This window comes from Anas acuta, chromosome 1, assembly GCF_963932015.1.
Source record: "Anas acuta chromosome 1, bAnaAcu1.1, whole genome shotgun sequence".
Classification (NCBI taxonomy): domain Eukaryota; kingdom Metazoa; phylum Chordata; class Aves; order Anseriformes; family Anatidae; genus Anas; species Anas acuta.
In genome coordinates, this window is record NC_088979.1 from 94,603,916 (window position 1) to 94,630,187 (window position 26,272).

At 45.5% G+C, this 26,272-nt stretch overlaps 1 protein-coding gene and 1 long non-coding RNA gene across 6 annotated transcripts in view; one reads left to right on the top strand and one right to left on the bottom strand.

Moving 5' to 3' along the window:
- Positions 1-1,443: 1,443 nt before the first annotated feature.
- The window catches only part of RUNX1 (RUNX family transcription factor 1), a 156,205-nt gene continuing 131,376 nt past the window's right edge, over positions 1,444-26,272 (top strand). For 3 of the 5 annotated variants that reach the window (XM_068688527.1, XM_068688530.1, XM_068688529.1), the window contains exons 1-2: positions 1,444-1,577; positions 1,764-1,877. In XM_068688527.1, the coding sequence (XP_068544628.1) occupies positions 1,823-1,877 (55 nt within the window). In that variant the 5' untranslated portion in view covers positions 1,444-1,577; positions 1,764-1,822. Of the gene's footprint in view, positions 1,578-1,739; positions 1,878-26,272 lie in introns of those variants that run through there. The other 2 variants (XM_068688531.1, XM_068688535.1) reach the window with 2 other exon arrangements.
- LOC137859477 (uncharacterized) lies at positions 7,397-10,569 on the bottom strand. The gene is made up of 2 exons (XR_011098326.1): positions 9,920-10,569; positions 7,397-9,811 (listed from the first exon to the last, which is right to left on the bottom strand). It is a non-coding gene; the product is annotated as an uncharacterized lncRNA (long non-coding RNA).

The window sequence follows — 26,272 nt, forward strand, 5'->3', positions numbered from 1 at the left end:
TTTCTGCTAATATTGCAAAGGCTTCTCACTTTTTTTTCACCATGGTGGTCACTCAGAACAGGCAGGGAAAGCGTCGTTCTGCGTCAGCCTTGCTTTGGGTGCAGACCTTTTTCTGGCAAAGGTTGAGCAGGTCTCAGGCTACTGAAGCTGAGTGGCCTGGGCTTTGCGCCCAGATGCCAATGGGTTGCTGCCCTCTGGTCAGAGGAGAGGAAAAGGAGGCAGAAAGTGGCACAGCAGTCACTTCTCTGTGCTGTAGGAAGTGATTTTCCTCCCACACCTTTGTGCTGTTGCAGCCAGAGCCCGAGCTGCCAATTGGATATAAAGTGAGGACCTTTCCCTTTTTTGTTTGTTTGTTTGTTTAATTTTTCTGGGGAGGGAGAAGTAAAGGGAAGAATTTTGGACAAGATAGATGCACTGCCACCTCAGAGATGTTGTGCTGCATCCTGAGGATTTTACTTAGTTTTGCTCATGGGTAGGGATCCTTCTGACAGGAAGGCTCATTGTGCTAGACAGGGACTACTGGATTTAACCTTATGGGAGAATTCACAAAGCTTTCGTGTGGGCTCACAGAGACTAGTGTCCTTCAAGAGCTCCCTCAGAAGATGCCACTATACAGGTTCAAAATAATGTTGCTGTGGGTTTTTGTTTGTTTGTTTGTTTGTTTTTGTTTGTTTGTTTGTTTTCTCTTTCCCAAGTGTTTCTTTTTCTTTCTTTTTCCTTTCTTCTTTCTTTCTCTTTCTTTCTTCCTTCCTTCCTTTCATTATTTCGTCTACCCTTTCTTTAATTTTAGTTTATGTTTTCCATTCTTTTTCTTTCTTTTTTCCTTTCTTACTTTTCCTTCCTCTTTGTTCTTTCTTTTTTTTCTTTCTCTCTCTCTTTCCTGTCTTTTTCATCCCTTCTCTCTCTCTTTCTCTCTGTCTTCCTCTCTCTCTCTCTCTCTCTCTCTTTTTCTTTCTCTCTCTCTTTCTTTCTCTCACCTCTCTGCAGTGTACTTTCCCCAGCCAGTGGTCTTCCCTACAGCTGATTCCTAACGTTGTACAGGATGACTTACACATCCTGCCCTAACAGCCAACTAATACCCGGGTTTGAATTACTATTGAATAAGCAGCAATGAAATCCCTATCAAAATAATCAGTAGTTCCAAAAACCACAAACAACAAAACAAGCAGCGTTGCACTAGCTCAGCAAGCCCGCCTGCAGCACCGGGGCCGGTGAGTCATTTCTCTTTTCCCTCCCTCAGCAACCTCCATGGCTGCCTCGCGCAGCCCCGGGGAGGGCAGGTGGAGTGGGTAGGGCATGACTTCAGAAAGTTTTTTTTAAAAAAAAAAAAAAAAAAAAAAAAAGTAAGTCGACATCACTCAGGTCACGTGACACAGAGGGACCAATGGAGGCAGGTTATGGAAAGGGGAACAGTTAAATTTGTAATTTTGGTTGTGTGAAACACTTCTTTGGGCCTCATAAACAACCACAGAACCACAAGTTGGGTACAGAGGCAGTCACACAAGAGCGGGTCCGGGATATTGGTCAGCAGGCAGGGCGAATCGTTTTGACTGCAAACCACAGAGTTTCGTAGAGTGGTAAGCATCATCAACCACAACCGATCCGCTATTTTTTTTTTTCTTTTTAAGAAACAATTTTGGAGTTCTTTTAGCAAAAGAACTTTATAATCCGCTTCGGGTTGCTCCAGAGGCAGCGGAGCGCAGAGAGTGATGGCTGGGCAGAGGGTGGTAACAATGACCATTCTTCATTTCTCGCTTCCCAAGGTAGAAGAAATCATATATTCCTTCACTGTAAAGAGAGAGTGACTTTTAAAGAGGAAACAATGGCTTCAAACAGCATATTTGAGTCACTTCCTTCTTACCAGCACTTCTTGAGAGGTAAGTGCCATTCAGACTTTCTAAATATACTTTTCGCTATCCCATACTTAAGAAAATGCATGTTTGGAGAGTATCTGGGGACATCCTTGTAGTACACATTTTTTTCCCACTTTGGTCTTCTTTGAGGCATTCTTGTTCAAGCTAATATCTGAGCTTGTAGGAATACCACCTCATTACTTATCAGTCCGTTAAAGAGATTATAACAAGGGCTCATTTAAGCTGTTCAAAGGGGCACTGCATGCTTGTGAATTTTCTCTTCATAAATCAAAGTGTGTTAGAGTAGCTCACATGAGTTACTGCAGATACAATAGCAGTAGCACAAGCCCCTTTTGATTCTTTTTGGCAGAATTATGACTTTTTGAGCCACTGCCATGAAAAATGACAGCCAGCCGCATACGACACCCATTACAGGCTGCACCCCAGCGAGCGAGCAGCAGGCTCATGCCTGCAGCCAGCAGAGCGTGATGCTGTCTCACTTATGCTGCGCTGTCAGCCTTGGTTAAGGCACGCTTACCGGGGGAGAAGTCAGGGAAGCTCAGAAGCCTGCTTAAACCTAGCTGCAACTCACGTGGCTCAGGAGAAGGAGCGGCGTGGGTAAACTCAAGAGTTGCTGTTGATGCCATGAGGGTCCTGGATGAGTGCAAATTGTTGGCAGAAGCCACCCTTAGGGAATTGAATTAGTCCTGGCAGGGCTGAGGAGAGAATTGGACTGCAGCACCCGGCAATTTGTCCCGTTGCACAGTGACCAAGTGTGCTCGGAGGCTCGCTCAGAGATTCTCACAACCCCCCATGGAGCTGATGCTTTAGTCATGGGTTATTCATACAAGTAAGCCAGGGACTGGCACGAGAAACTTGCCTGCTTCCTCGCAACTACCTTCCCAAATAGCTCATGATACAGCTGAACTTTTCCCCTTCCACGTACACCCTCTGAGCATCCGAGCCCCTTCTGCAGCGCCGTGCCCGGCCGGCTGACAGCGCGCACAGCCAGGCACAGATCGCTCATCAGACTTGGCCGGCGCGCTGCAAGACGGCAGCGCTGTGTAGCTCTTTATAGCTGCAGACTACAGTTTCCCGGCCTCGCTGGCGGTGTCAGTGTGAGTCATGCGTTATTCATATTAATACTCGAGCCAGGAATGCGGAAGGCTCGTCCCAGCTGCTGTGTCACAGCCGGCAGCCGCTCGGCGAGCCCCGCGCCGCTCCTGCCAAGCGGTGACTGCTGAGGGCAGGGTGCCGAACCGCCCGCCGTCCCTCCTCGCTTTCTTTCTTTTTCTTTTTGTCCCCATCACCACCACCCCGCTTTGCAAGCTTTTTCTGCATCTGGCTTTCCTGACGCCAGCAGGGAGCTGAGTCGCAGCGAGCTGCGCGAGTCGGGCGGGCGCGCAGCATCTCCCAGCCAGCACAGGGGAGATGCCGGAGGTTTGGCAAGAGGCGGCTGACTCCGGTACTAACGTTTCCCCGGCACCGCTACCAAGCAAAGGAAGCAATACTGCTAGAATAACAAGAAGGATCTTCCTGCATTTCGTCAGCTTTTTTTTTTATTTTTTTAATTTATTTTATTTTTTTATTATTTTTTTTTTTAGCTGACCCAACTGTTTGCTGTTTAATCTGTAGCGCAGGAAGCCTTGTTGAGGAAATTCTGTCCCTCTGATAAAATAACAAACAGTGAGCCTCCCGGGGCTGTGCTTGCAGCATGCCAGGGCACAGCCAGCTGGCGGGACGGGCTGAGGACAGCAGGAGCCATGCTGCAGGCAGGAGCCCAGAGGGCTGGGGAGCGGCTGCTTGAGGACCAAGGGCCGATCCTCTCTTGTCCAGGCAAGGTGGAGGTTCATTAAGGCTGCTTAATCCAGTGAGTGGTTTCACTCAGCGCTTCTCTATGGGTATTATTATCCTCTTTAATACTGTTTGTATTATTATTGTTAGTGTTGTAGTACCAGTAATTTGTACTCCTTCATGGGCTATGTCCCCACTGCATTGGGTACCTTAAGGAATCCAGTGCTGGCAAGCCTGATACACATCCTGATACATATCTAGCACAAGCAAGATGAAACTGCAGCTGCATAGTGCTAGAAGAGTTTGGGCAAGGGCACTTTGGTTGGGTTATAAAGCAAATGCCACATCGTTGCGAAACATTATTGCATTTAAACGTGGAAGCCCGCGACGGTTTTCCAGCTGCTTCTTTCTTGTTCCTGTCTTTGCTCAGAAATGAACTTAGAGCAGTTTCAAAACCCTGGACACAAGAAAAGTAATGCTTGGGCCTTGGAGCAAGAAAAATAATCATCCCCAGGGTGGATTGTTCTCACCCATATTTCTCAACAGTGTTTACATAGACTGGCCATTAGAAATGTCCAAAAATGTCTCTTCTTATTTTTTTCCCGCCAAAATTTATTGCACTTTCTCTCTTAACTGAAATTATGAGTTAAAGGGAAAAATAACAAGTTGGTTTCTGCCATGGATTTCACTTTATCAGTCCATGCAGTTCTCTGAGAAGGAAATCCATAACTCTTTTTTAGCATGATACTATGTGAAAATTGGGAAAAAAGAGGGGAGTGGGGAAGCAGAACAATTGTTCCAGCCCCTGTGAGCAGTGACAGACGTAGAAAGCCTGACATATTAATTGAATGTGGTACACCACAAAGGATATGGCCCTTTTTCTATCACACCACACCAGGTCCTCGCTTCTGCCACTAGGTAAAGAAATGAGGATTGTACTGAAACCTCCAGCGGTGCGCTCCGCCTGCTGAACGCATTCAAATGCTTACCGGCTCTGCTTCTAATGACGGCCTCATTTTCCTAATGGCCTCTTTCAGTTTATGGCCCGGGCTGCCTGTCAGGAGCATAAAATAAGAGCCTTTGTAAGTGTGTAGTTGCAGTGCATCCCTTTCTCAAATACGGGATTGTATCAGAAAGGCTGTAGTTTCAACTGTTCCTCTAGCAAGGTTTGAAGGACAAGGATGAATTTGCTGCCCCTATTTAATGGTGGATGCAGGTTCGTGTGTACGGGCTGGGTCTCAGCACTGGTATCTTGGAGGACCAAAACAAGGCCCACTGGAGAGCCTTCTGTTAAAGCGTGCATATGTAGTTTTTAAAAGTGGCCTAGATAATTACATGATACTACCCCACCCCATAACATCTTTATTTTTATGAGTGGGTGTTAGGCTATCACGTAAGGTTTCCTTACAATTTTGCCTGCAAAGGAAGACAGCATAACTAGTCTTTTCATAAAAGCATAGGGTTTTTATGGGGCTTTAAATAGCATGAAGCATAATATTTTCCAGGAGGGCACTTTTTCCTCATTTTCCCTTTTGCTGCAAGGTCTAATTATTTCAATATACGAAGAAGGTTGCTCCTGGTTTTTCCTTTGTTGTATTTTTTGTTAATTAATCAAGGCAGTGAAACCTTGTGGTGCAACATTTTGTTGGTTTCTTATCAAATGAAAATAAACTCCAGCAGCGCACTTTTACAACATGGAAAAACACACTGCACATACCTTCGTCTTAGTTATAATGCGCTGGCAGTGCCCAGCCACTCTGGGTCTCCTCCTTTGCAAATGCTAAAGAAAAACATCGCTAGAAGCTCCTCCTGCTCACGAAGGGCTTCCGTGCCTGGTCCTGTAGCCAGCTGTATCCAAGAGTAGAGTTTCTTATTGCAAGTTGGTGACAACTTGTCTCCTGCCAGTGGCCCCATGTTTGTTCAGCAGGGTGCACAGCCCTGTGCTGAAATCAGGGCAAGTGTTCACCTCCATGCTGAGCGTTTCCAGGAGCAGCCCTTGTGTGGTCATGGCGGGGCATCGAGCGCTGCAGAAAGCACCTGCTGCTGGCACAGCCTCTCCCTGCAGGTCGCTGTGTATGACATGGGTAGAAGTAATCACACACTGGGAGCAGCTCTGAAAAAAGCATGTTTCTCTGGGAGATGCATGGTACCCAGCACTGATGTGTATTTGGAAAGGCTTTTCATTCCCTCACTCGGTAAAAGAAAACACTCTTTTCACAATGGCATAGGCTGTGTTGTCACTGTGTAGTGAGGAAACTTTTCCAGCTTTTTTTTTTTTTTTCTTTTGCAGGCTGCCTGAGCTTTTACAAAGAGTTAATTTGTGTCAGTGTTATAAAATGCTAACTGCGTCTTGCAAATAGGAAATTGAACTAAAGCTCATAAAAACCTTGGCTTACTGGAAGAAAAAACTTGCACAATGTCTGATCTGCACAGCCTTCTCTCTGTTTGAGACTTGATTCACTTAAAAGCCTTGAGAAACGTTGAGAGACCTGAACACAGGAATTCCTGTGAAGCAAGGGGTGGGGTGAAGTATCTGACAGAGGTGAATATATTGCTTTGGTAAGATCAAGAGACTTTCTCCGAGGCCAGTGTTTAACCAGTCACACTCAGTGTAGTGATGTACTGTGATGACAGTGTCAGAGAGGGCTTAGGGTTAGGGCAGGTGTGCAGATACCCAGGATTGGCTTGGTCTTTATGCCATGGCCCTTAACAAGAGAGTGCTGCATGGCAGCTTTACCTTTGCACTGTATTTTAAGCCTGAGAGCCAAGCTTCAGCTCTGAGGTAGCTCTCTGATGGGAAATAAAAGTCTCTTCCCTACACTGCCAGTGCATGCAATATGAATAGAAAATAAACTGCTTTTTTTTTTTTTTTTTTTTTTTTTTTTTTTTTTTTTTTAATGTCTAGAAGATAACCATAGTTGAATTTGACTGCTAAGGCATGACCCCAAAGAACAGTCTGCTTATCTTTAAGTGCATGTGAAGGCCAGTGATATTGGCAAGTTGATGGAAGTAATTCATGAATTCCTGAAGAATTTTACTTCTAAAGTAAAGCAGGATGAATATTTGCGCCATTCTGTTATTCTAGAGGGGAGAGGCCCCAGCTAAACAAAGTCAAATAAATCGCTCTTCTTGGATTTAGAAATGGGCATACTTGCTTTAAAAAGCTAAGAGGAACAATCCTAAGGAAACAGTGAAAGCATTTCCTGCTAAAATACAATGTTTTTTTCCACCAACAGGAGACACACACCCTACTGTGTGACCCGGCCACAGGCAGCAGGGACCTGCTGGTCCCAGCAGTGACATCTCTAAAGAGGCTGCCCAGAAGTCTGGGCAGAGGTGTTGGGGACAGGTCCTCTTGTGAGGCTGGGGAACACAGAGTTGAGATGCAGAGTAGGTGAAATGCCACTTGCAGGAAAAAGATCGTGTGGGCTGGTGCTCTGCAGAAGTTGCCAGCTACGGTGCCTCCACAAGGAATATTTTGAGGTTGCTCTGCAACAAGAAAGGGAAGCCTGTATTCCTCCCACGCACGTGGGGCAAGGGTTTGTACGTTGAAGGCTGCCGCGGTGGAGGAGGAAGACTGCCCATGTAGCTATCGAGACCTCTGTCAGAGACATGGGCTGCTTGTGTTGACGGGTAGGAAAGATATGGCACCATGCGATGGGAGAGCTCAGGAAAGTCCTCCAGCCCTCGCAGGGGCTGATACTGACAGATTTTCTGTGCTTCCACACATTGCAATGTGCAAATATGCCTTTGCTCTGTTTTTTTTTTTTTTCGTTGTTTTTTTTTTTTTTTCTCTCCCCTTTTTTTAAGTTTTGATTTATTTACTTGTGTTTTGTATTTGTTTGGGTTTTCATAAAGCAACTCTAACAGACAGTCAGCTCATCCTTCATTCCTTCTCATCCCCTCCTCCTTCCTTCTTTCTCTGTGCTTAGTCAATGAAGCAGAGTACGGTAGAAATAGTTTTAAACAGCGGGTGATTACAAGCAAGAGCTTGTTGCTGTGAAACACCGTTGAAACACAAAATTTATTGAAACCCAGAGTCCATAGAACAGCTCAATCTGAATACAGATAGCAGTTTCTTGATATGCACCAGCCAGGAAAAGAAGATACATGTACTTTGGAAGGTTTTAAGTTCTCCCTCCGTCTCTCACTGCTGTGTTTCAGAGCACAAACCAGTCTCTGCTAAAGCTTGAAAAGAAAGCTTCCCATGTAAGCAGGTCTGTTGTCTGCAAAATTAATTGTGGCTGCCTCCAAGACATCTGTTAGCAGCCATGGGGTAGGTGAGTCACTGGTCTGAGAGAGGGACAAGAAAACATTACATTACCTTCATTACCTCTTCTGTCATCTTACGAGAATGGCTCATATTTGTATAAACTTGAGTCAGCTTCCCAAATCGTAGATGAATAGTATGGATATCTCCTCCCTGAAGTGTCCAGACAATTGAAACAGGAAAAATGGAAAGGGCACAGAAGGGATGGCTATGAAAGCAGAGCGGCAGAGAGTGCCAGTAGTTGCTACCTGGTAGAGTTTCCAATTCATCCTTAATGCTGTCCGCAGGGCTCACCACTTCTGCTTGCAAGTGAAACTCTGTGAAATTGGGTAGTTTCACTTCACAAAGATCTGTGAGAACATTTTCTCTGCCTTTGATCTGTCTGGGTTTTTCAGCCTGCGCTTTTTGTTTTGAGTTTCTGATTCCAGTGAACACAAAAGCAGCCCAAGTCAGGGGCTTGGGGCTTTTTCTTTTGCCTTCTGAGTATTTGCTCTTGCACTGTGTTTTCTGTTGTTTGGTTTCACGTTGGCGCCATGATTTTGAGATGTGTTTGGGAGGTGCCCTTAGGTAGGGTTTTGGCTGTGAGTTGAAAGGCTGACCTCTCGTACAAATCTCTCCATGAATGCGGCGTGAGGGGACTTGCAACCCAGCGGGTTGAGTGTGATTTGTTATAGGCATTTCACTCATCTCTTCTGAGGGCAAGCCTTGCAATCCTTGTCAAACCAGCAACCTCGGAAGGCACTGACCCAGCCCTTGAAGTGCATTTTTTGGAAGAGAAAGATGACCATCTGTGAAACAGTTGAATGTTGGGGGCAAAGGAGCGCGGAGCACACCTGAGCATCTGTTTCCTTTGTGACAAATGCCCTGCACGTCCCCAGCTTTGCCTACAGCTCCCATAAGTGCCCTTTTGAGCTGGCTTGATGGCATACACCTGCGCCATGCAGGCCAGACACATGACTCGCAGGCTCTGGGGCATTCACAGAAGACTTGAACAAGCGCCGAGGGATGCTGAGCTCAGTCAGCATTGCTAAAGCATCCTGCATGGTCCCCACTTTTGGCAAATGCTGTGAGGATGCCGAGCAGCTGGAGCAGGGCACCTCAGCCTTTGCAGTGGGCAGACGAGCTTCCTTGCCTGTCAGCGCTCGGGTCTCTATTTATACGTGCTGCGGTATCAAAGGGTAGTGGAAGGCAAGCTGGCACAGTGAGATGAAAGCTCTCATCTGTCTCGCACGGGTAACACAGACAGATGCAATCGCGCGGGCGCAAGGCACCACCAGCCAAGCCCTCAGAGATGCCGGTGTGCACGGAGCCGAGCGGGGGTGGCAGGCATGCCTCCGGTTTTCACTACTGTTATTATACACGAGGGGCTGGTTCAAGCCGGCGCTGCTTTACACCCACATGCCTCCAGCCGTGCTTCTCCTTTTCTCTGTAGGCACAGCCGGGAGCTGAAAGCATGCCCCAGAGACAGCAGCGCTTGGGGTAATGTCCTGCCTCCACCCAGGCTGTGACAAAACGGCCACCGACTGCGGTGGGGCTGAGCCTGTCCCTTAGAGCAAAGACACATCTGAAGTCATGAATGAGTCTGCAGTGAAATGCAGCTTTAAGATGCAAGTGTCGTTCGTGTGACTCCAGTTAGCAGAACCGTAACTGAGAATGAAAGCGTTTGCCTCTCTTACCTTGGAAATATCAGTGTGGAACAATTGTTTGTGGCCTATTACGCATGGTTGTGGAAGGAGCTCTGTCAGCTGGGAGGTTTTCTTTTCTGGCTGGTGGTTTGCACGTACCTCATACATCAAGGGTGTAAGAGAGATGGGCGAGGTGTGCTCCCTCACCGAGCAGCGAGGAGCACCTCTGAGAGAAGCACTCTTTATCATGTGCCATCTCCTGGTCTCTTCTAGAAGGGCAGAGAAGGACAGGACTTGCATGAGCACAACCACAGCTTGGGAAAGCAAACCTGAAGGCATTTTCCAGGTAGGAGGCAGTGAGGAGGAGGAGGTCTCACCTGCCTGGTCAGTCTCCACGTGGTAAGGCTACCACAGGGGCTGCTGAAGGTGCCGGTGTTGCTCACTATCCTGAGCAGGGCACTGATAGAAGAGTGCACGCTGCACCCAGTTCGTAGGAAGAGCAATTTATTTTACAATACAGTTACTAGATAATATCAGACTTCTGTAAAACTGTTTTTCAGGACCTCTATGTAAATGAGCTTGGGGTTTTGCATAGGCTGGGTGTAACAGAATTCATAGCTGGAAGATACACTCAAGACTTCGTTAACCCCATTTGCACAGGAGTCAGTGAATCAGTTGCTGCAGTACAGGGTAGTTTAACTGCTCGTCTGTATTACACATTCTCCATTTTGCTTTGCAAAGAAATCGAGTTCCTCTTTGCCCACCACATCTCTGCTGCAGATGTCCAGTCACACGGGGTCCTCCAACAAGATGGTAGCCCTGCGAGGAGCCAGACCCATGTCCTCCAGACCACATCTGCTCTGTGTGCTCTTACAGCCACCCTCTCCCTGTTTTGTCACTTGCTTTTCTAAATTGAACAGGCTGTTTCGACTGCAATATGTTGCACTACTGTGGAAACCAAGGAATGGCTTTCCTAGGTGAAAGGAAAAAGTGACCGGGTAAACTTCTTAAGCTCAAAAGCGATGAAATATACCACTCATTTTTTTTTTTTGTTTGTTTTTCTTTTCTTTGTTTTTATTATTGTTTTTTTTTTTTTTTTTTTTTTTTTTTTAATTTTTCTTCTACTAGGGATTGCAATACTGGGAAAATGGTCTTTTTTTTTTTTTTTTTTTTTTTTTTTTTCTGTCTTTTTTTTTTTTTTTTAATAGTTTCCTAAACAGTCCAAACAATTTCAATAATTACTTTTAAAGAGTGGCATTATTTTTGATTGATATTTTCCAGGGCATCTATTTTACACAATGCAGCAGAAATGCTCCAGTAGCCCCAAAGAGCTAATTTCCCATATCACATAGGAATAAGCTTTGCCAGCAGCAACAGTTTATACTTAAATAGGTCCCTTCCCATTTGGGAGAGCATCCTGCTCTAGCCAGACACATACCAACATGAAGCAGGATTTATGACTCCCCTGTGGGGTGGAGTTATGTCGTTAGACAGACATCTATATGAGGAAGGGTGATTTAGGTTCATGTTTTACTGGGGAAAGCAAAGAAAGACAGTAAACAGTTTTTCAACACCATTTTCATCCACAGTTTATGAGTTATCCTCTCCTCATCAGACAGTCTGTCAATACTCTTTGCTAATTTCTTCAGCAAATCCTTCCAAGCCTCTGTTCATGAACAGTGCCTCCTATCCCCCCATGTCCCCAGGAGCAACTCCTTGCTGCAGTCATGCAGCTTCTGATGGGGCAGCGCATGGACCAGCCGGGTAGGTTTTTCCCAGTACAAGACTTAAACTAGTGAGGGATCATTCCTGCCCAAAACTGCAGCCTGCTCTGAAGGTCCAACTTGTGGACACAGGGGTACTTGTAAAACAACATACAAAACGTGATTCATCAGGAAATGGTTGCCAGAATCCAGTTGATTTTCAGAGAAAATCTTTTCACCCTTCCCTTAGTTATTTTCTGCCTGGAGTTCTTCATGTGTTCAAGACTCAGCCCCTCTTGTTGCAAGGCCTTGCTGGATTATTATTTTTTTCCTGCGGGAAATGCAGGCAGCATTAAGGCAACCCTTGTCTGAAACTGCTGTTCAAAGAGGGATTGAAATCAGATTTAGGAAAATATCCTATATAAAAACATTAGCTGTCCTATTTTAGGAGATAATTAGCTGTAGCAAAGTTTCCCTCACTTATTTTTACTTGGTGAGAAAACAAACTACCTTGTCATTGAGGTTTTTATAAAATGCTGCTGTTTGCAACATTTGCCATGAACAAATTAACCCAAACATTTCTACTGCATGACTTACATTGCTAACTGTGCTACTAGCTTTCTTTTTGGAAGCTGGAGACCAAAATGCCTTCAGTTATCATACAGTGAAAGAGAAAAAATACTGAATCTCATGCTTCATTTCCAAGGAGTAAGGACAAAAAAAATAAATAAAAATAAGTATAAAAACTCTGCCAAGCATTTCTTAACAGAAGCCACCACAGAAAGGAGGGCAAGAAAGTCAGGAACAGAGCAGGAATGGGAAGAAGTATTTTGTTGTATTTTGTTATGTGGTAGAAGCAGCGCGCCTCCTTTAGCCCTTATACCAGCAAAGCTGCTTTTACTCAGCAAACCTCTGGGATTTAGGGCAACTTCCACTGGGAACTGCGTTCTCCAGCATGACTAGGGCATACTGCAATCGGTTGTAGCTGATGTGATGAGATTTTGGGGGATCAGTGGGTGACAGAGACGGCAGCCCCAGCTGCTGACATCAGAGACCCAGGTGCTGAGCACTGCCTTTGCTAGCCAGCCACAGCCAGAATAATGCGACATCGGTCACTCCCACAGTCCGTGCTCTGAGAACAATCCACGGGCATTTGTTCATTTTTTAAGAAGCTCAGCGTTTGAACTAAGTCCCCCGTTGTTCATGCAGTCATCCTACCTGCTTATTAAATCATTGACCTTTTCTTCACTGGTAGCTTCCTGCTTTGGTAAGAATTAGGTGGATACAGGTGGCCAAAAGCAGCCGTGCTTCTGCGCCTCACACCTGGCACAGGCTCCCTTTGATCATTCCTGTCTGCAAGCTCAGCCCTTTCCAGCTGATACAGAAGGTCAGAAAGGGATCGTGCAAAGATAGAAGGTGGGTTTGGGGCATGAGAGAGAGAAGAAATATAGGAAGAAGAGAAGGATTTCTGGAGTAGTTTCTTAGCCTCTTATATTTTCATGTTTAGAAGATACTAATAAATGTGAAACTTGGTAGGCAGCATGTGTCAGGATTCTGATGCAAACAATACTGTGACAGGGCAAAAGTGATGAGGATATTAAGTTAAAAGACTGGCTCAAGTGCTACAGATAATACCTGCAGGATTTCTTTTTTCTTTCATCTTTTTCCTTCATCTTACTGCACCATTACATTTAAGTGTGCCTTACAATAGATAAAAAACTCTAATCGTGCTGCTAATACAGCCCTTTTTTAGTGTTGTTACTTGGATGACAACTGGAACTGGAGTATACTGAGCACTGTCTCAAGCCACAGCAGATGTTGGTGACGTGATCATAAATGTTCTTGTCGTGTCACTATTGGATTTCTGGGGAAGCCCTTAGGATAGGGATGGACTGAGATCTGCCTCAAATGCCATGGGTAACTACGCTGCATATTTTAACTCTCTTAAACCCAAATGCTCTCATGTTAATGTTCCCCACAACGAGTGTAATGTGGTAAAAAGCTCTCGTGGCTGTGGAAGAGCGGTGGGAAATTCTCCGGAGAATTTATTGTGTTCTTTCCAGGTCAAGCAGTGCATCACTGGGAAGTTTCAAAAAGCTGTTTGGGGTTGTTTAATTAAAAGTGGGCAAAACCACTGAAAATCTTCTCCATGGAAATGCTGGGTTTATGGTAAAATTTCAGATGGAAGAAGCCTGCTTTCTAAATTCAAGGAAAGTTTATTTAGGTGCATTAAATAAGCCAAGACATGCTGTCCTAGGCAGAACTGGTGAAGACTGGTTTCCTACAGACGTGGGTCTTGTGGCTGCATTCTCTAACATCTGATAAGGCTTTAATCTGATCAAAGGTTTTTCTCTTCTTGAGGAATCTCTAAAATCTCTCTTAGGTGGATGCTGGTGCACCCTTCAGCTGGGAGCACCAAGAGCCCTCTGCTGCTGCTGTGTTTCATGGAAGCTGTAGGAATTTAAGACCACTTCTGCTCTATCAAATGTAGTTGAAGTTGGCCCACAAACCAGGAAAGCTAGCAGAAGCACAGAGAGAAGAGAAAGCTATCACATAAGCTCTGTCTCCACAGACAGGCAGGCTGATAAAAGGGCTTTGCAGTTCAGTTTGGCAAGCACTGGGCTACAGCGATACACAAAGTAATCAAATGCAGGCATCTTCAGAAACTGCTTAAACCTCTCTGGGAAGAGCGTGATCCTCATTTTCATGGACGAAGAACCAGGGAAGGGTGGTCATATCAGAGACTTGGGGGAGAGGAGTGGAAGCAGAACCTCGGGTTTTTTGACTTAGTGTTCTGAGCCAGACTCTGCACAAAATGATCTCTTGTTCACTTTGAATCTTAAATTTGGTCCAGTCGATGCTTTCATCGGAAAGTTACCTTAGCATTGTGTTCATTCTCTCAGGGCCCAGACATTGTACATCTCCAACTACAACTGGGCCATCCAGCTCAAGTAGCAAACCATGAAGAAAATCCAGGAAAAATGTTTTCCAATGACTTCTGAGCAGCAGGCTAACTTGGACACGTTATGAGCTGTTTGTGGGCAGTTTGGGAACAGGAAAAGAAGTAAGATTAGCTGACAAACTGTTTGTGACACAACATTTGTTCAGCTCATTAGAATCTCAACTCCTGGAAAAGCGGCGTGCTTGGGTTTTCTTCAGCCTGGCTTAGCACCCCCTTGGCACTGAGCGATGCTCTGTGCCTCCTGTGCCTGCAGAACAGCAGGGACGACTGTGGGCAGGGAGAGCAGGAGCAGGGTACAGCTCAGCCCTACCAGCCCAGCTGGAAACATCACTGCTTGGAGACTCCCCAGGAATCTCCTGGAGTCCAGGAAAGCTGGAGGTTGCTGTCCTGGGACGGCGAAATGTGCAAAGAAATTCTGCAGCAATTTAGTGTTTCTTTTCTTTTCTTTTCTTTTTTTTTTTTTTTCAGAAAGTGTTTCAAAAGGAAAGCTTTTTTTTTTTTTTTTTTTTTTTTTTTTTTTTTCTGAAAGTTTCATTCTAGAGCTGTATTTTTTTTTTTTTCTGCTTTCTCTTGTGTCAATCTGCCCCAGCACTGGGCAGTGCTCATAGAGTTTACAGGTTGGAGAGCCCCTGTGCTGCCGTTGGCATGGGCTCCACCTCTGCTGCCAGAGAGGCTCGCCCTCAGCCAGGCAATTATCAGAGCAGGGTCAGAGAGTGTTTTGCTTTTCCTGTATCTAACTTCTGAGTAGAAACCCAGGCTTGCTGGTACCTTGCTTTCTTGCAGAGACAACAGGCTTCTCCACAGGACAGCCTAAGCAGCCTTGAAAAACCGGAGGTGTTTCCTGAGGAGCCCAAGCAGCAAAGAGTGCTGCAGGGTTTTTGATGTTGCTGGGAGAAAATGGGCAGTGGGAGCTGCCCAGCAGTGGTACTAGGAGCCCTGGCTCTGCCACAGGCTCAGGTGATGCTGTCCATGAGGACAGTTACTCCTCTGGTAGCATCTCCCTTAGACTGGTCCCATCTGTGAGGGGGGACAGCACAGAAAAGAACCCGTGGTGTCCCCATCCCCGCGGCCACCATGCGATGGGATATCAGGCTGCTGTGCAGATCAGAGAGGAGGTGAGCAGCTTGGATGTGCCTAAATGTTTCACAGGGATTTCCTTAATAACTCATTTTTTGGTGGAATAATAAAAAAGTGGGCAAGATGGAAGCTCAGCCTTTCCTCTCCATCATGGCCAAGCCTGTACCGCACACTTCTTGTTTTGCTCATCATCGGGGGGCTGCAGGAAGGAGATAGGTCTGTCCCTGTACCCCCCGTGCCCTGCCGGGGTGCACCTGAGCCCTCTCTCCCAGAGGACAGAGCGGGGCCGCCCCTCGCCCCCAAGTTACGGGGAAGCTGTCAGCCGAAATGGAGGCATCCTGTTTGTCGAAAAACAAGCGACGGTTGCAGGAGGGTTGCGAGAGCGAGCAAACCGCAGCCCCTGCGCGGGGCTGATAACAGCCTGTGCTGCGCTTGCAGCAGTTCCGTCCCTGCCGGGGGGGCCGCAAGGGGGAGAAGAAAAAAAAAAAAAAAAAGACAAAAAAACGAGTGTCACTGCCACTTTCCTGTTTCGCGCTTTTTGGCCCTGCCGTTTCTTGCTGTTCGGTTCTAGAACATTTTTTCAGTTGCTCTCTCCTTTTTCCCCTCGCTGTGAACAGCACGAGGGGCTGCCCCATCCGAGGAGGCACAGCGGGCCGGCGGCTCTCAGTGCAGGCATGCACCCTGGCAATGCCCACATGTGGCTTTCTCACCATGGCCGGCTCTGGTGGGAACCTTTTTGTGGTGGCGAAGTGGGTGCAAATGTCTGAGGTTTCTGCGTGCAGCACCGGGAGCCCCGATGTTGTGCATGGCTGCGTACGTGGTGCTGCTCGCGCCTGCACGGCTCAGCCTGTGTCAGGCTTTCAAGGTGCAAACTCATGGTTGCACGGGCTGCAAAGGTGCTGGGCATGTGCCCCTCCGTCTGCAGGCAGCTGGGGCGTTCCCTGTGGGGCTTTCCATGGTTTAAGTGTACTCAGATATGGACGCCTCAGATTAAGGATCAGCCATGCGCTAACATACATCAATTTCAGTTCTTTATCCCTGACCAATGTGCTCAAGCTAGCAGAAAAGGAGTTTTCTTTCTTTAACCAGAACCGGTGTTTTTCTCAAGTTTTGCATAAAATTCGTGAATATTATCAGAGTGTTCTTTCTACCCCAAAATATCTCAGGACATGCTAGTTTAAAACCACTAGACCAGCGCTCTTATCAGCATCAGTCACATAATCCCCTCACCCCCCCCCTTTTTTTTTTTTATTTGCTACAAGATGGGCTTGCCTAATTTTCAGGAAAAAAAAAAAAAAAATCATTTGGAAAATTGTTTCAATAAAATATCAATGCACATTGTTCTTAAAAAAAAATATATAGAATAATAATATGAATAATATGAATTCTTAAAAAAAGAATAATAATATGTCCACAAAATGTGGGCAGCACATTAATTTCAAATGCAGCTCAAACCACTAACTTTTGAATTTCACAGTTTTCCCTGTGACTTCGCCCTTTTTGTTTTCGCTCCCGCACTTCACTGCTGAGCCTTGCTGTGCTGGGAGCTGTGTGAATGTATGGGAGAGTGCTCCGGGGGATTTACAAGCAAGAAACCAAATGGAAAAAAGGCGAAGGGCACAGCACATGGCCTTGCTGTACCAGCACTGTCGAAACTTTGCTTGTGAGAAGCGTGAAATGAAATGAAAAGATAAAAACGGTTTCAGCAAGAGTTAACGTCAGTCGCAGCAGCAGGCAGAGGAAGTTGGAGAGCCCTCTGACAGGCGATGCTGTCTGCAGTCACCTCTCGCTCCCTGCTATTACTCCCCACCCATGCTTTTACTTCTCTCCAGCTGCAGCAGAAATGCTCCTGTGTCTCTTCGTTTCCATCCCTGCTGCAGCCCGTCTCGCCTCAGCCCAAACACGGGGATCCTCCCAGCTCATGCACTTCCTCTCTGATCCTTCACAGTGCCAGATCCCTGCCAGAGCCCCACTCCCGTTGGGGACACCCCATCCTGTCCAGCTCCGAGGCCACACCCTGCCCATGCCCACCCTGTTATCCCCCCGTGGAGGTGCCATGGCCAGTGCTGCCCATGGGTTGTGTCCCCTCTCACTCCCCTTGGGCACGTGTTTCCCAGTTGTGTACCCCCATCTCCCCTGTGCCCTAGTTCTGGGAATGCTTGTGATTTTTCTTCACCTTGTAAGTGTGAAACCCCCACAGATTTTTCCCCCACACCTCAGACTCCAAACTTTGTTGATAACCATGTGCTAGCAAGCTTTGAAACTGGGATCTTCAGGGGAATGAAGGTGAGCCACCACTGGTGGGTTTTGAGGTAGCCTGCACATCCCACTCCCTCAGTAGCTGTGGCTCTCAGGGCTTTGGGGCTTCCTGTGGCACCCTCAGCACAGCAAGCTGTGATGAGGAAATGGAGCTGAGGCTTGACAGCACCTGCTGCTGCATCAGACCTAATGACTTGATCTTATTTACTGCTTTGGTCCATTTTTTGAGTGATAGAAAATCAAGGAAATTTATTTCCCCACATTATTTATTGGTAAATTATAGAAACATAGATGACCTTCTGTATTTAGTAAACCATCTGCATTAGTTTCTCTTGAAAAAAAGTATTGTTTTAGAGTACAAAAGTTTATTTGCTTTTTCCAAGTCTCCTTTCTTTGCCAGAGGACATACCTGGAGATCAGGGCAAGCAGTGAGCAGCCTGCTTAGCTGTTGGCGCCAATTATCAAAAGTTGCTAAGAAGGGCTCCTCTAGCTGTCGTGGCACCTTTCCTGGGCTTACTTCCTTTGCCTTTGAATATGAAATCAGGAGAGAAAGCACGTTGGTAGCTCACCACTCCCAGCCTTGTCCCTCCCCAACCTATGCACCCAAAAAGCCCCATGGGGACCTGCACCTGGCTGCTCAGAGCGTGCCAAACCCCCATCCGTCCAAGGCTATGGCACTGCTATGGCATAATAAATGGTGGTATCTTTCTTGCTTGCTTTCTGGCACAAAAGTTGGCCTTTTGGTGCATGGCTTGTTGGAGCCTCTCATGTCATCTCAGAGATAAAGAGCGGAGAAGACAAGCTTCCAGGTTATCCAGTCAAAGCTTTTACTGAGGTAAAAGTTAAGAGCTGTAGTGTACTCATTTCAATCAGTTCTGAATGGTGAATAGGGATGCTTTTCATCCCTTCCCCTAGGTCATTTGCTAGGAGAACGTATGGTTAGGGATTTTTCCAGAGCATTCAGCAAGTTTCTCTTCTTTTCATCTAGGTTGCCTAGTTCCTGTAGACTATTATGAGTGTGTGTGTTAGCAGCATGCAATATACAGGTGCAGCATGCAATATGCACAACTGCGTGCATGATGTGTACATTTAGGCATGTCCATGCATTATGTGTACACACACTGTGCTTTACCTCCTTTACACCCTAAATAATACCCCTCCTGTGTTTGACACCCTCTGAGTGCTTGCAGGATGTGCTCACCGTGCCACGTCTGCATTGCTCATCCATGCACTAGCTCTCTCGGCTGTCCTCAGAAGCCAGCTCCTCTCCAGCTGCCTCTTCATCTCTGTCTGGAGTGGGTGGCAGTGTCCCCTCCCTGAGGGTGTGTGGAGGTACAGGGGGGCACAGCACAGAGCTGCTGGTGGGGAGGGGAGGGAAGGTCTGGGAGGAGGCCAGGCAGGCCAGGGAGGTTGTCCTCCTGGCAGTGCCATTGCTGTCCCCCTGCTGGGCTGATGCTCTCACAAAACCCTGAGTACTCTAATGTGCTTCTTCCCTTTGCCCCTTCCTTCTCATTTGCACCTACCCTCCAAAAATCAGAGCAGGCAATATAATCACATTATTCTGAAGTCAGAGCCTAGGAGGGGAGCAAGATTCCTCGTTGAGCTAGGTGCTGCATAAGAGCAGATAAAAGAAAGCATCCCTGCCTCAGACAGCTTCTGGGTTAGAAGAGAAAACAAAAACCAGCCCAGAGACAACAAATGGACGTGCAGGCAGGTGGGGCGGGCTGCCAGCTCAGTCAGTGCTCTGGCGCAGCAGCGGCTGGTGCCAAGCTTTTGTGGGTACCACAGCAAAGGAGGACTCGGAGCAGGGAGTGGGACAGCACAGCAGGTGTACAGGGAAGGAGGGAGGGTAGAGATGTTTGCTTGGAAGCCTGGTAAGCAGTTGGGTAACAGCAGGGGCAGGACAGGCTGAGCCCTTTGATGCTAGAAGGCAGGCAACGAGCCGTTTCTGTATGGGGATCAGAGGCATGGCACCATGTGCCAGGTGCTGCAGAGTTAGCGAGGCAAAGCAAGGGATTCTTTCCCCATTTTCACTCTGGTTCCAGGGCAATCCTTGGTCTTTCCTGCAGCAATGAAGTGACCAGGCTGCCTGTGGGTACTGCTAATAGCCACTGGCTTTTCCCTGGGGCCTGGTGCAGGGCAATACATTTGGCGTGCCATGAGTCAGTACCTGGTACCTCTGCCCTCCCCTAAACCAGCCCGCTGGCGTCTTTATCTCTTGCTAGCATCAGTTCAGTTTGCTTTTGTTCACCCTCTCTATCAGTGGAGGAGGCTGCTCCTTAGAAGACAACCGTAGTCGGCGGCTTTGACTTCATGGTGCTGTGATTAGCTTTGATTTCATCTGGTAATTACCAGAAGTGTGAATGCAATGCTGCTTGCCCCAATGAGTTTCATAGAAAGTGAAGCTGCAAAAAGCATTAGGTTTTCTCTTGTGGGAAGGCAAAAGCCACGTACACCACTAATTCCACCACAATCATTCCTTGGTTGCTGACGATAGGCAGAGTGGAGGTATATGGGGCACTCTGCTAGGCCGCAGATAGCGCTCGCTGACCTCATTTCTTCCAACAGTATTTCAGATTTATTTTGTCTTAGGCCCAACACGTCTTTTTTTTTTGCATCTGACAGAGCAACAAAGAATTGCAGTGGTGCCACCCCTCACCTCCCAAAACCAGCAGCTGTGCAGGAGGCTGGGCTAGAGAACTGGTGGTGCATGGGAAAGGCTCGTGCCTGTGCTTGTGTATGGGACTTCCCTGAATGGAGCATGTTTTGTTTTATTTTATTTTATTTTATTTTATTTTATTTTATTTTATTTTATTTTATTTTATTTTATTTTATTTTATTTTATTTTATTTTATTTTATTTTATTTTATTTTATTTTATTTTATTTTGTTTTATTTTATTTTATTTTGTTTTATTTTATTTTATTTTAATCTTTTTTCTGGAAATCATTTCTTCACATAATTTCAGTAATAGAGCTGGGTTAGGATAAAATAGTGGCAGTTCTTAAAACACTAGAGTTCAACCAAAGCCCTCTGTAAGCAGGGGGCAGCTGTCTCTGGTTTTGGCCAAGGTGTGCTGTTTGGACTGCAGTTTTGTTTCATGTAGAAGTATTGTCCTAAAAGGGTTCCTGGATCTAACCAAACTCCTGCACTCCAAGGGGTGTGTTCAGCTTCAGGGGTTCAAGTTGGCAAGTTCAGATCAGAGCTTCCAGTTTAAGCTGGAGGGAAAAACTCACAGCTGTTGTTTGATATTTCTGGTGCCCAATAGAAAAATTGCCTGGGCATCAACTGTGAACTTCTATCAGCAGGTTTTCAAACAGACCATAGGGTGGTTCGTTGTCTATTCCCTAGCATCTAATTTGCAACACAAATAGCTTTCTCCTGATAAGGGTTTTCCACTCAGACAACCACAAAAGCCATTATTTGTTAACTTGAGCTACTGTCAAAAATAGGTCTGCTCCCTTCCAGGACTAGCTAAAGGATAGATGCCAGTATTAAACACGTGTAATGTTTTGCTGTCTCAGAGCTAGAGCATGTATTTTAAAGAGTACGTGCAATGCAAGTGCCTGGATTCTGTGAATTATGGTGAAACAGCCTCCAGAAAGCTCACTGATGTGCAAGGCAGGGAGCACCTGGAGCTGCACTTTGCTTCGTGCTGCACTGCAGGCGAGTGCTGCAGGTGCCTGGGTGGCTCTGCAAAGGGGATCTCGTGATTCACCCTCCTGCTGGCACAGTTTGCCTTAGGGGAAGGGTCCCTGGAGGTCTTGTGTCCTGGAATAATCGATCTGATGGCATCTCCTGAGTAAGAGAACGTCTCTCCTGTTGTATGGGAGGAAACTGCCAGGGAGCGGCCTCATTTGCCTTAGGGACAGGTGCGTTGGCTTTGTTGGGAGGTGCTGGTACGAGCTCCCTTCTTCTGTGCACTCACTCCCAAGTAAAATGGTGCAGCTGGTACAGGGGAGGGTCAAATGTTTATAGGCAGAGACAGGCATAAAAGAAGTAAAGATGGATGGCTGTAAAGCTAAATGCTCCTATTCCTATTTTAGAACAAGCAAACAAAAAATCTCTCCGACCTTTATGAAGAGGTTTTCCTATTATGCTGAATTAGCTATCTTTTCTTATCGGTATGAAATAATTCTTTCCCTAATGCAAACAATATGTTTGGTATAAGAACAACAAATAGCTGTGAAGCTCACACTGGAGAGAGTTTTGGAGGATCAGCAATACTGATGTGACTCCTCCACTTATGAATTTGCCCCTGCCTCTTCAGGTCAAGTCTTCAAATTCAGCTCTTCAGATTCTGTGTCTAGAGCAGACAAAAAAGTTATAAAACCAGAGCTATAAAAAGGCACGTGGTAGTGGCTGGATGAGGTAGCTTGGGCAAAGCTGCTCCCTTGGGAAGAGGGAGAGCAGAAGGAAGTAAAACCACAAAGAAAATCAGAGGGGGCTTTGTAGGGGCAAGAAGAAACCACAGAGGGTAGGAGGCAAGAGGAGCACAGTTTTAGGGGAAAAGGGATAACAGCAGAAGAGGGGAAGCAAAAATTGAAAAAGTGGGGAGAAGAAGAGGGGGGAAGCAGCTGTAGAAGGACCCTGGGACTGGCAGGGATTGGGGGCACACCTTTCCTCTCAGCATCTCCAGCACAAAAATTCCCTTCAGGGCTTTTGCTGCTTTGAAGTGGGAAGCCTGAAAGAGCAGGTCTGCCTGCTCCTGGCTGCGAGGGAAAGGGTCCTCCTGCAAGTTTCCTCCTACCGCATCTCTTCAGCTACACAGAAAGTTTGGTCTTTTCTGTGAATACAGGACTCTTAGTGAGCTTTCAGTATACAAGTCCTGGGGTATGGGTTTTGCATGCTTGTACTGACAGGAGACTAGTTCCCAGTATTCTACCACTCCAATGCCACAACGTCCTAGCCAGTACAAAAAATGTCATCCTATATTCATCAGAGCTGAGCTACTGCTTTCAGTCCATTTCCCTTGGCTCCAGGCAGCAGAAATGAAGCAGTGTCCCTTATTTTGCTATAGCCCCCTTTGAATACAATGGCTCCTGTCAAAACCAACTGTTGTGTCAGCACAGATTTGAAGATGTTTTTGCTCAGTCCTCAGGGGAATTGACAGTACAGTGTCATGGAATGTATTCAGAGTGAAAATCTGTTATTTCTCAACTGCATTCCAGAAAACAAAACTGGTATATAATTTTTAATGAAATATGAATACATACAGTAGAGAATATTTACTTAAGTAGTACAAAAAAAAAAAAAAAGCCCCAATTCAGAGCTTGTGCATGGCCCCCTTAATCCAGTAGCACCTGCCAAAGGACATCCAATAACCTACTCTTTAGCTGCATGATGCACACAAAGGCAGTTCTCCAAGCAAGACTCATGTTACAGGCCAGCTGCTCTTTAGGATCATTAAGCTTCTGAGGGGAAAAGGGTCCAGATCACTTGTGTGGCTTTCAAAAGAGTTTATTTAAGAGTCAAGAAAAAAAAAAATATATATCTATGTTAAGTGGAGAAGAAGAGATAATTTGTAAGCAAGCTGAGAAGAATGACTGGACTAGACTTTGATTTTATGCACTTTGATCATTGGTATTAGCAAGGAGTTTTAAATATTAGTTAGTATTAGTTAGTATTAGTTAGTTAGTACTTTGTGTAGTCTCTGATTAAAGATGCAAGAGCCTCATAATGTGGAAAAATAGCCAAACAGGGTCCCACCTAAAATCCAGCTGGTCCCATATTGCTTCCTACAGAAAGGCAACCCGCAGGTACTTAAGGAAAACATGAGAAACACAGCAAACATGATATGCTTTCCCTGACCTGGATAGTTTTTTTTTGTTTTGTTTTGTTTTTGTTTTTGTTTGTTTGTTTTCCTGCCAAAAACTTGCATAAGGCTTTCAAAACTTTTGACACACGCAGCTGACTATGACTTAAATGATGCATTGTATGAAAAACATAAACCCCTGAAATAGGTGGTGCTAAGGATTTACAAAGCTGGTAGGATTTCTTCAGCTCAATCTGTCCTCCATGACTTTTCTTAAGGAACTTCTGTTTTTTTTTCTCAAATAAATTGATGAGTTCTTGAACGGATGTGTCCTCTTTGGAGATATGAACATATAATGAAATTTCATGTCAGGCAATGAAAAAAGTATTCCATTTGTTTAGTAGAAAAGCCTCCTTTCTTGAGCCCAGCTCCTTAGAAATGGTAGCTGCATAGGAAATGGTGGCTTCAAGGATCCCAAAGACTGTCTAGCTTCAAATAAATGTACAACTGTTTGACTTCTGTGAAAAAAAAAATAACGCTAAAAATATCCTAAATATATTTATTCATTTTTCATTATATGTCATGAATTGAGTGTTGTTGTTGTTGTTTGTTTGTTTATTTTTATTTATTTATTTATTTATTTATTAAGACTAGCCAAAAGACTAGTCAGTGTCTTGGGGGGGGTTCACTTTCTGTGGAATTTTACATAACGATTTTTCATCCACTTAATTCCTCCACACACCCACACAAAATCCAGTGATTGGAGCTTGCCAGCTCTTCTTTTTTTCTCTCTCTCTCTTTTTCTTTTTTTTCCCTCAGACTTTACACTGAAGAATTTTAGAAATCTATGGTCCTAGAGACAGAGATGCAGGTCTGCTTTAATTAATCTGTACCTTCTCAAAGTTTTGGGAATTTTAGCAAACTGACAAGATACTAAAAGAAAAAAAAATAAAAATGAGAGAAATGAATTAAGAACTCATTCAGTTTCTTACACTCAACAGAAGGGGGAAAACTGGAGGGAGAAAGTAAAACTTTAAGATATAAATTGCTTTTTTAATCTAGTGTTGAGGGTGCCCAGATGTTCTGTTTCAACATATTTCAGATGTTTTGTGAAACTTTTCTCTATTTTTGACCACTTGTAATCCCCTGAAAATCAGTATGTTCTTTAGTAAAAGGATACACCCAATTTAAACCACTTGAAGTATGTTTAAGAAAAAAAAAAAAAAAAAAAAAAACATTCTGATCTACCGATTACAATAAAGAGAAAGGGGAAAAATTTCAGGGAGAGATTACTAAAAAATCCCAAAGAAGATGGTTTGCCTGAGGTTAGAAGCAAATGAATCCCAGTATATGTTCTCCCTGGGGTTTTTAGTTGAGGCACCATCTCAAGCTGTAATCCCCATCACTGAGCACCTTGCAACTTTAAAAGAAATTATAATACTTGTAGGGTCGATATAACAGCAGCAATATATTCTGTAGAAAACGTCGAGAAAGATGGATTGATTTCTATTTGCATTAATAGCTTGAATATAAATATTAATTTGAACTTCAAAAGTTAGCAGAGTAAATACCAAAGGGAGCAACAGAATCATTTGGCTGAGAAACAGGTTTCTTTAAATATTTTATTTGTTGTAACACTTCGTGGTAAACACCCTTTATGTTTATTTCACAGGCCAGTGCTTAAACATGAATAATCGTGGCTTTCATACCTTGGTCTTCCTTTAGGGTAGAGAGCTCAGGTGCCAGGTATGGTGAATAACTTCACGTTTCATGGTGTGAAGCCAAAGGGGTTTTGTTGTGCTGCTTGTTAGGTAGCAGTGCCGTGTTGGTGTGGGACCCAGCAGCCCAAAAATGATCCCCGTGCTTTCCCCCTACTGCTTGGAGCATGGTGCCACCCCAGCAGGGGTCACGTCCTGCTGCGGACAGTGGTTTCATGAGCAGGGATGTGTGGATGATCTCTCACTCATGCCTCAGCCCTAGTGTTTGTCCCTTGGGTTTCTGGCCATCTGGTCAAAAAAAGTTCGCACCAGGTAACTGCACGTCCACGGAGGCAGATGAGAAAAATTTTCCTTCACTCTTCACAACAAACTTAACCGAGGAAACAAACTGGACATTTTCAAAGGATTGAAAATGAGGGAGCATTTTTCCTCTTGTAGATCAAATTTCCAGTTGATGCTCTTCTACGTTCTTCAGGGCAAACAGTAAAACCGCTGATAATTGCCTGTTATTCAATGCACACACGACCAACTTTCCCTCTGAGAGTTGTGCATCTGCCTCTCAATTACCATCATCAGATTTATATTTTTTTGGACCAGTGGCTCTTTTTATGTATGTGTCTGTTTGATGTCCTAAGACAGTGAAACTTCATCTTGCTCCCTAAGCCTACCCTGTTCGTAACCATTAATTATCATGCCATAATCACTAGAGCCTGCTCATTTGGCTCAACAGCATGTGCTCACTTGCTATTTAGAGTATGCACTAATTATGTTATTACTTCATGAAGGATGGGTATTGGGGTAGATGGAGCCTGTGCTGGGTCTCCAAGGGGATGCTCAGGAGAAGGCATGGTCCAGGGGGAGCGGGGATGCAAAGGCTGTGGTACGCACCACTGGTTGTGGACACTGGGTCTGCAGCCAAGGAGCTCGAGCAGAGGCGTAGTGGGGGTGGATGATGGGGCAGGGGAATAAACACCTGCTTATTTCCTTGCAAGGGGTTTCACTCCTTTCCCCTCGACTCTGTGGAGATGGGGGTTGATGAGCCCGGGAGTCTGTCCCCTGTGCAGCTGGGAAGTGTTGAAAAGGGCTGTAGGTCTCGCCGTGCTGGTAAACCTGAGTGAGATGGACAGACAGCGAGTGGCAGGCGGGGACCCACCACCTCCTGTTGCACTGAAGGGGAAGTGAGACAGAGGGGATAACTGCCTTCTGCAAAGTCATACGGGAAGTTCGTGCAAAGCAGAGAGTTAAAGCCGAGCTGCA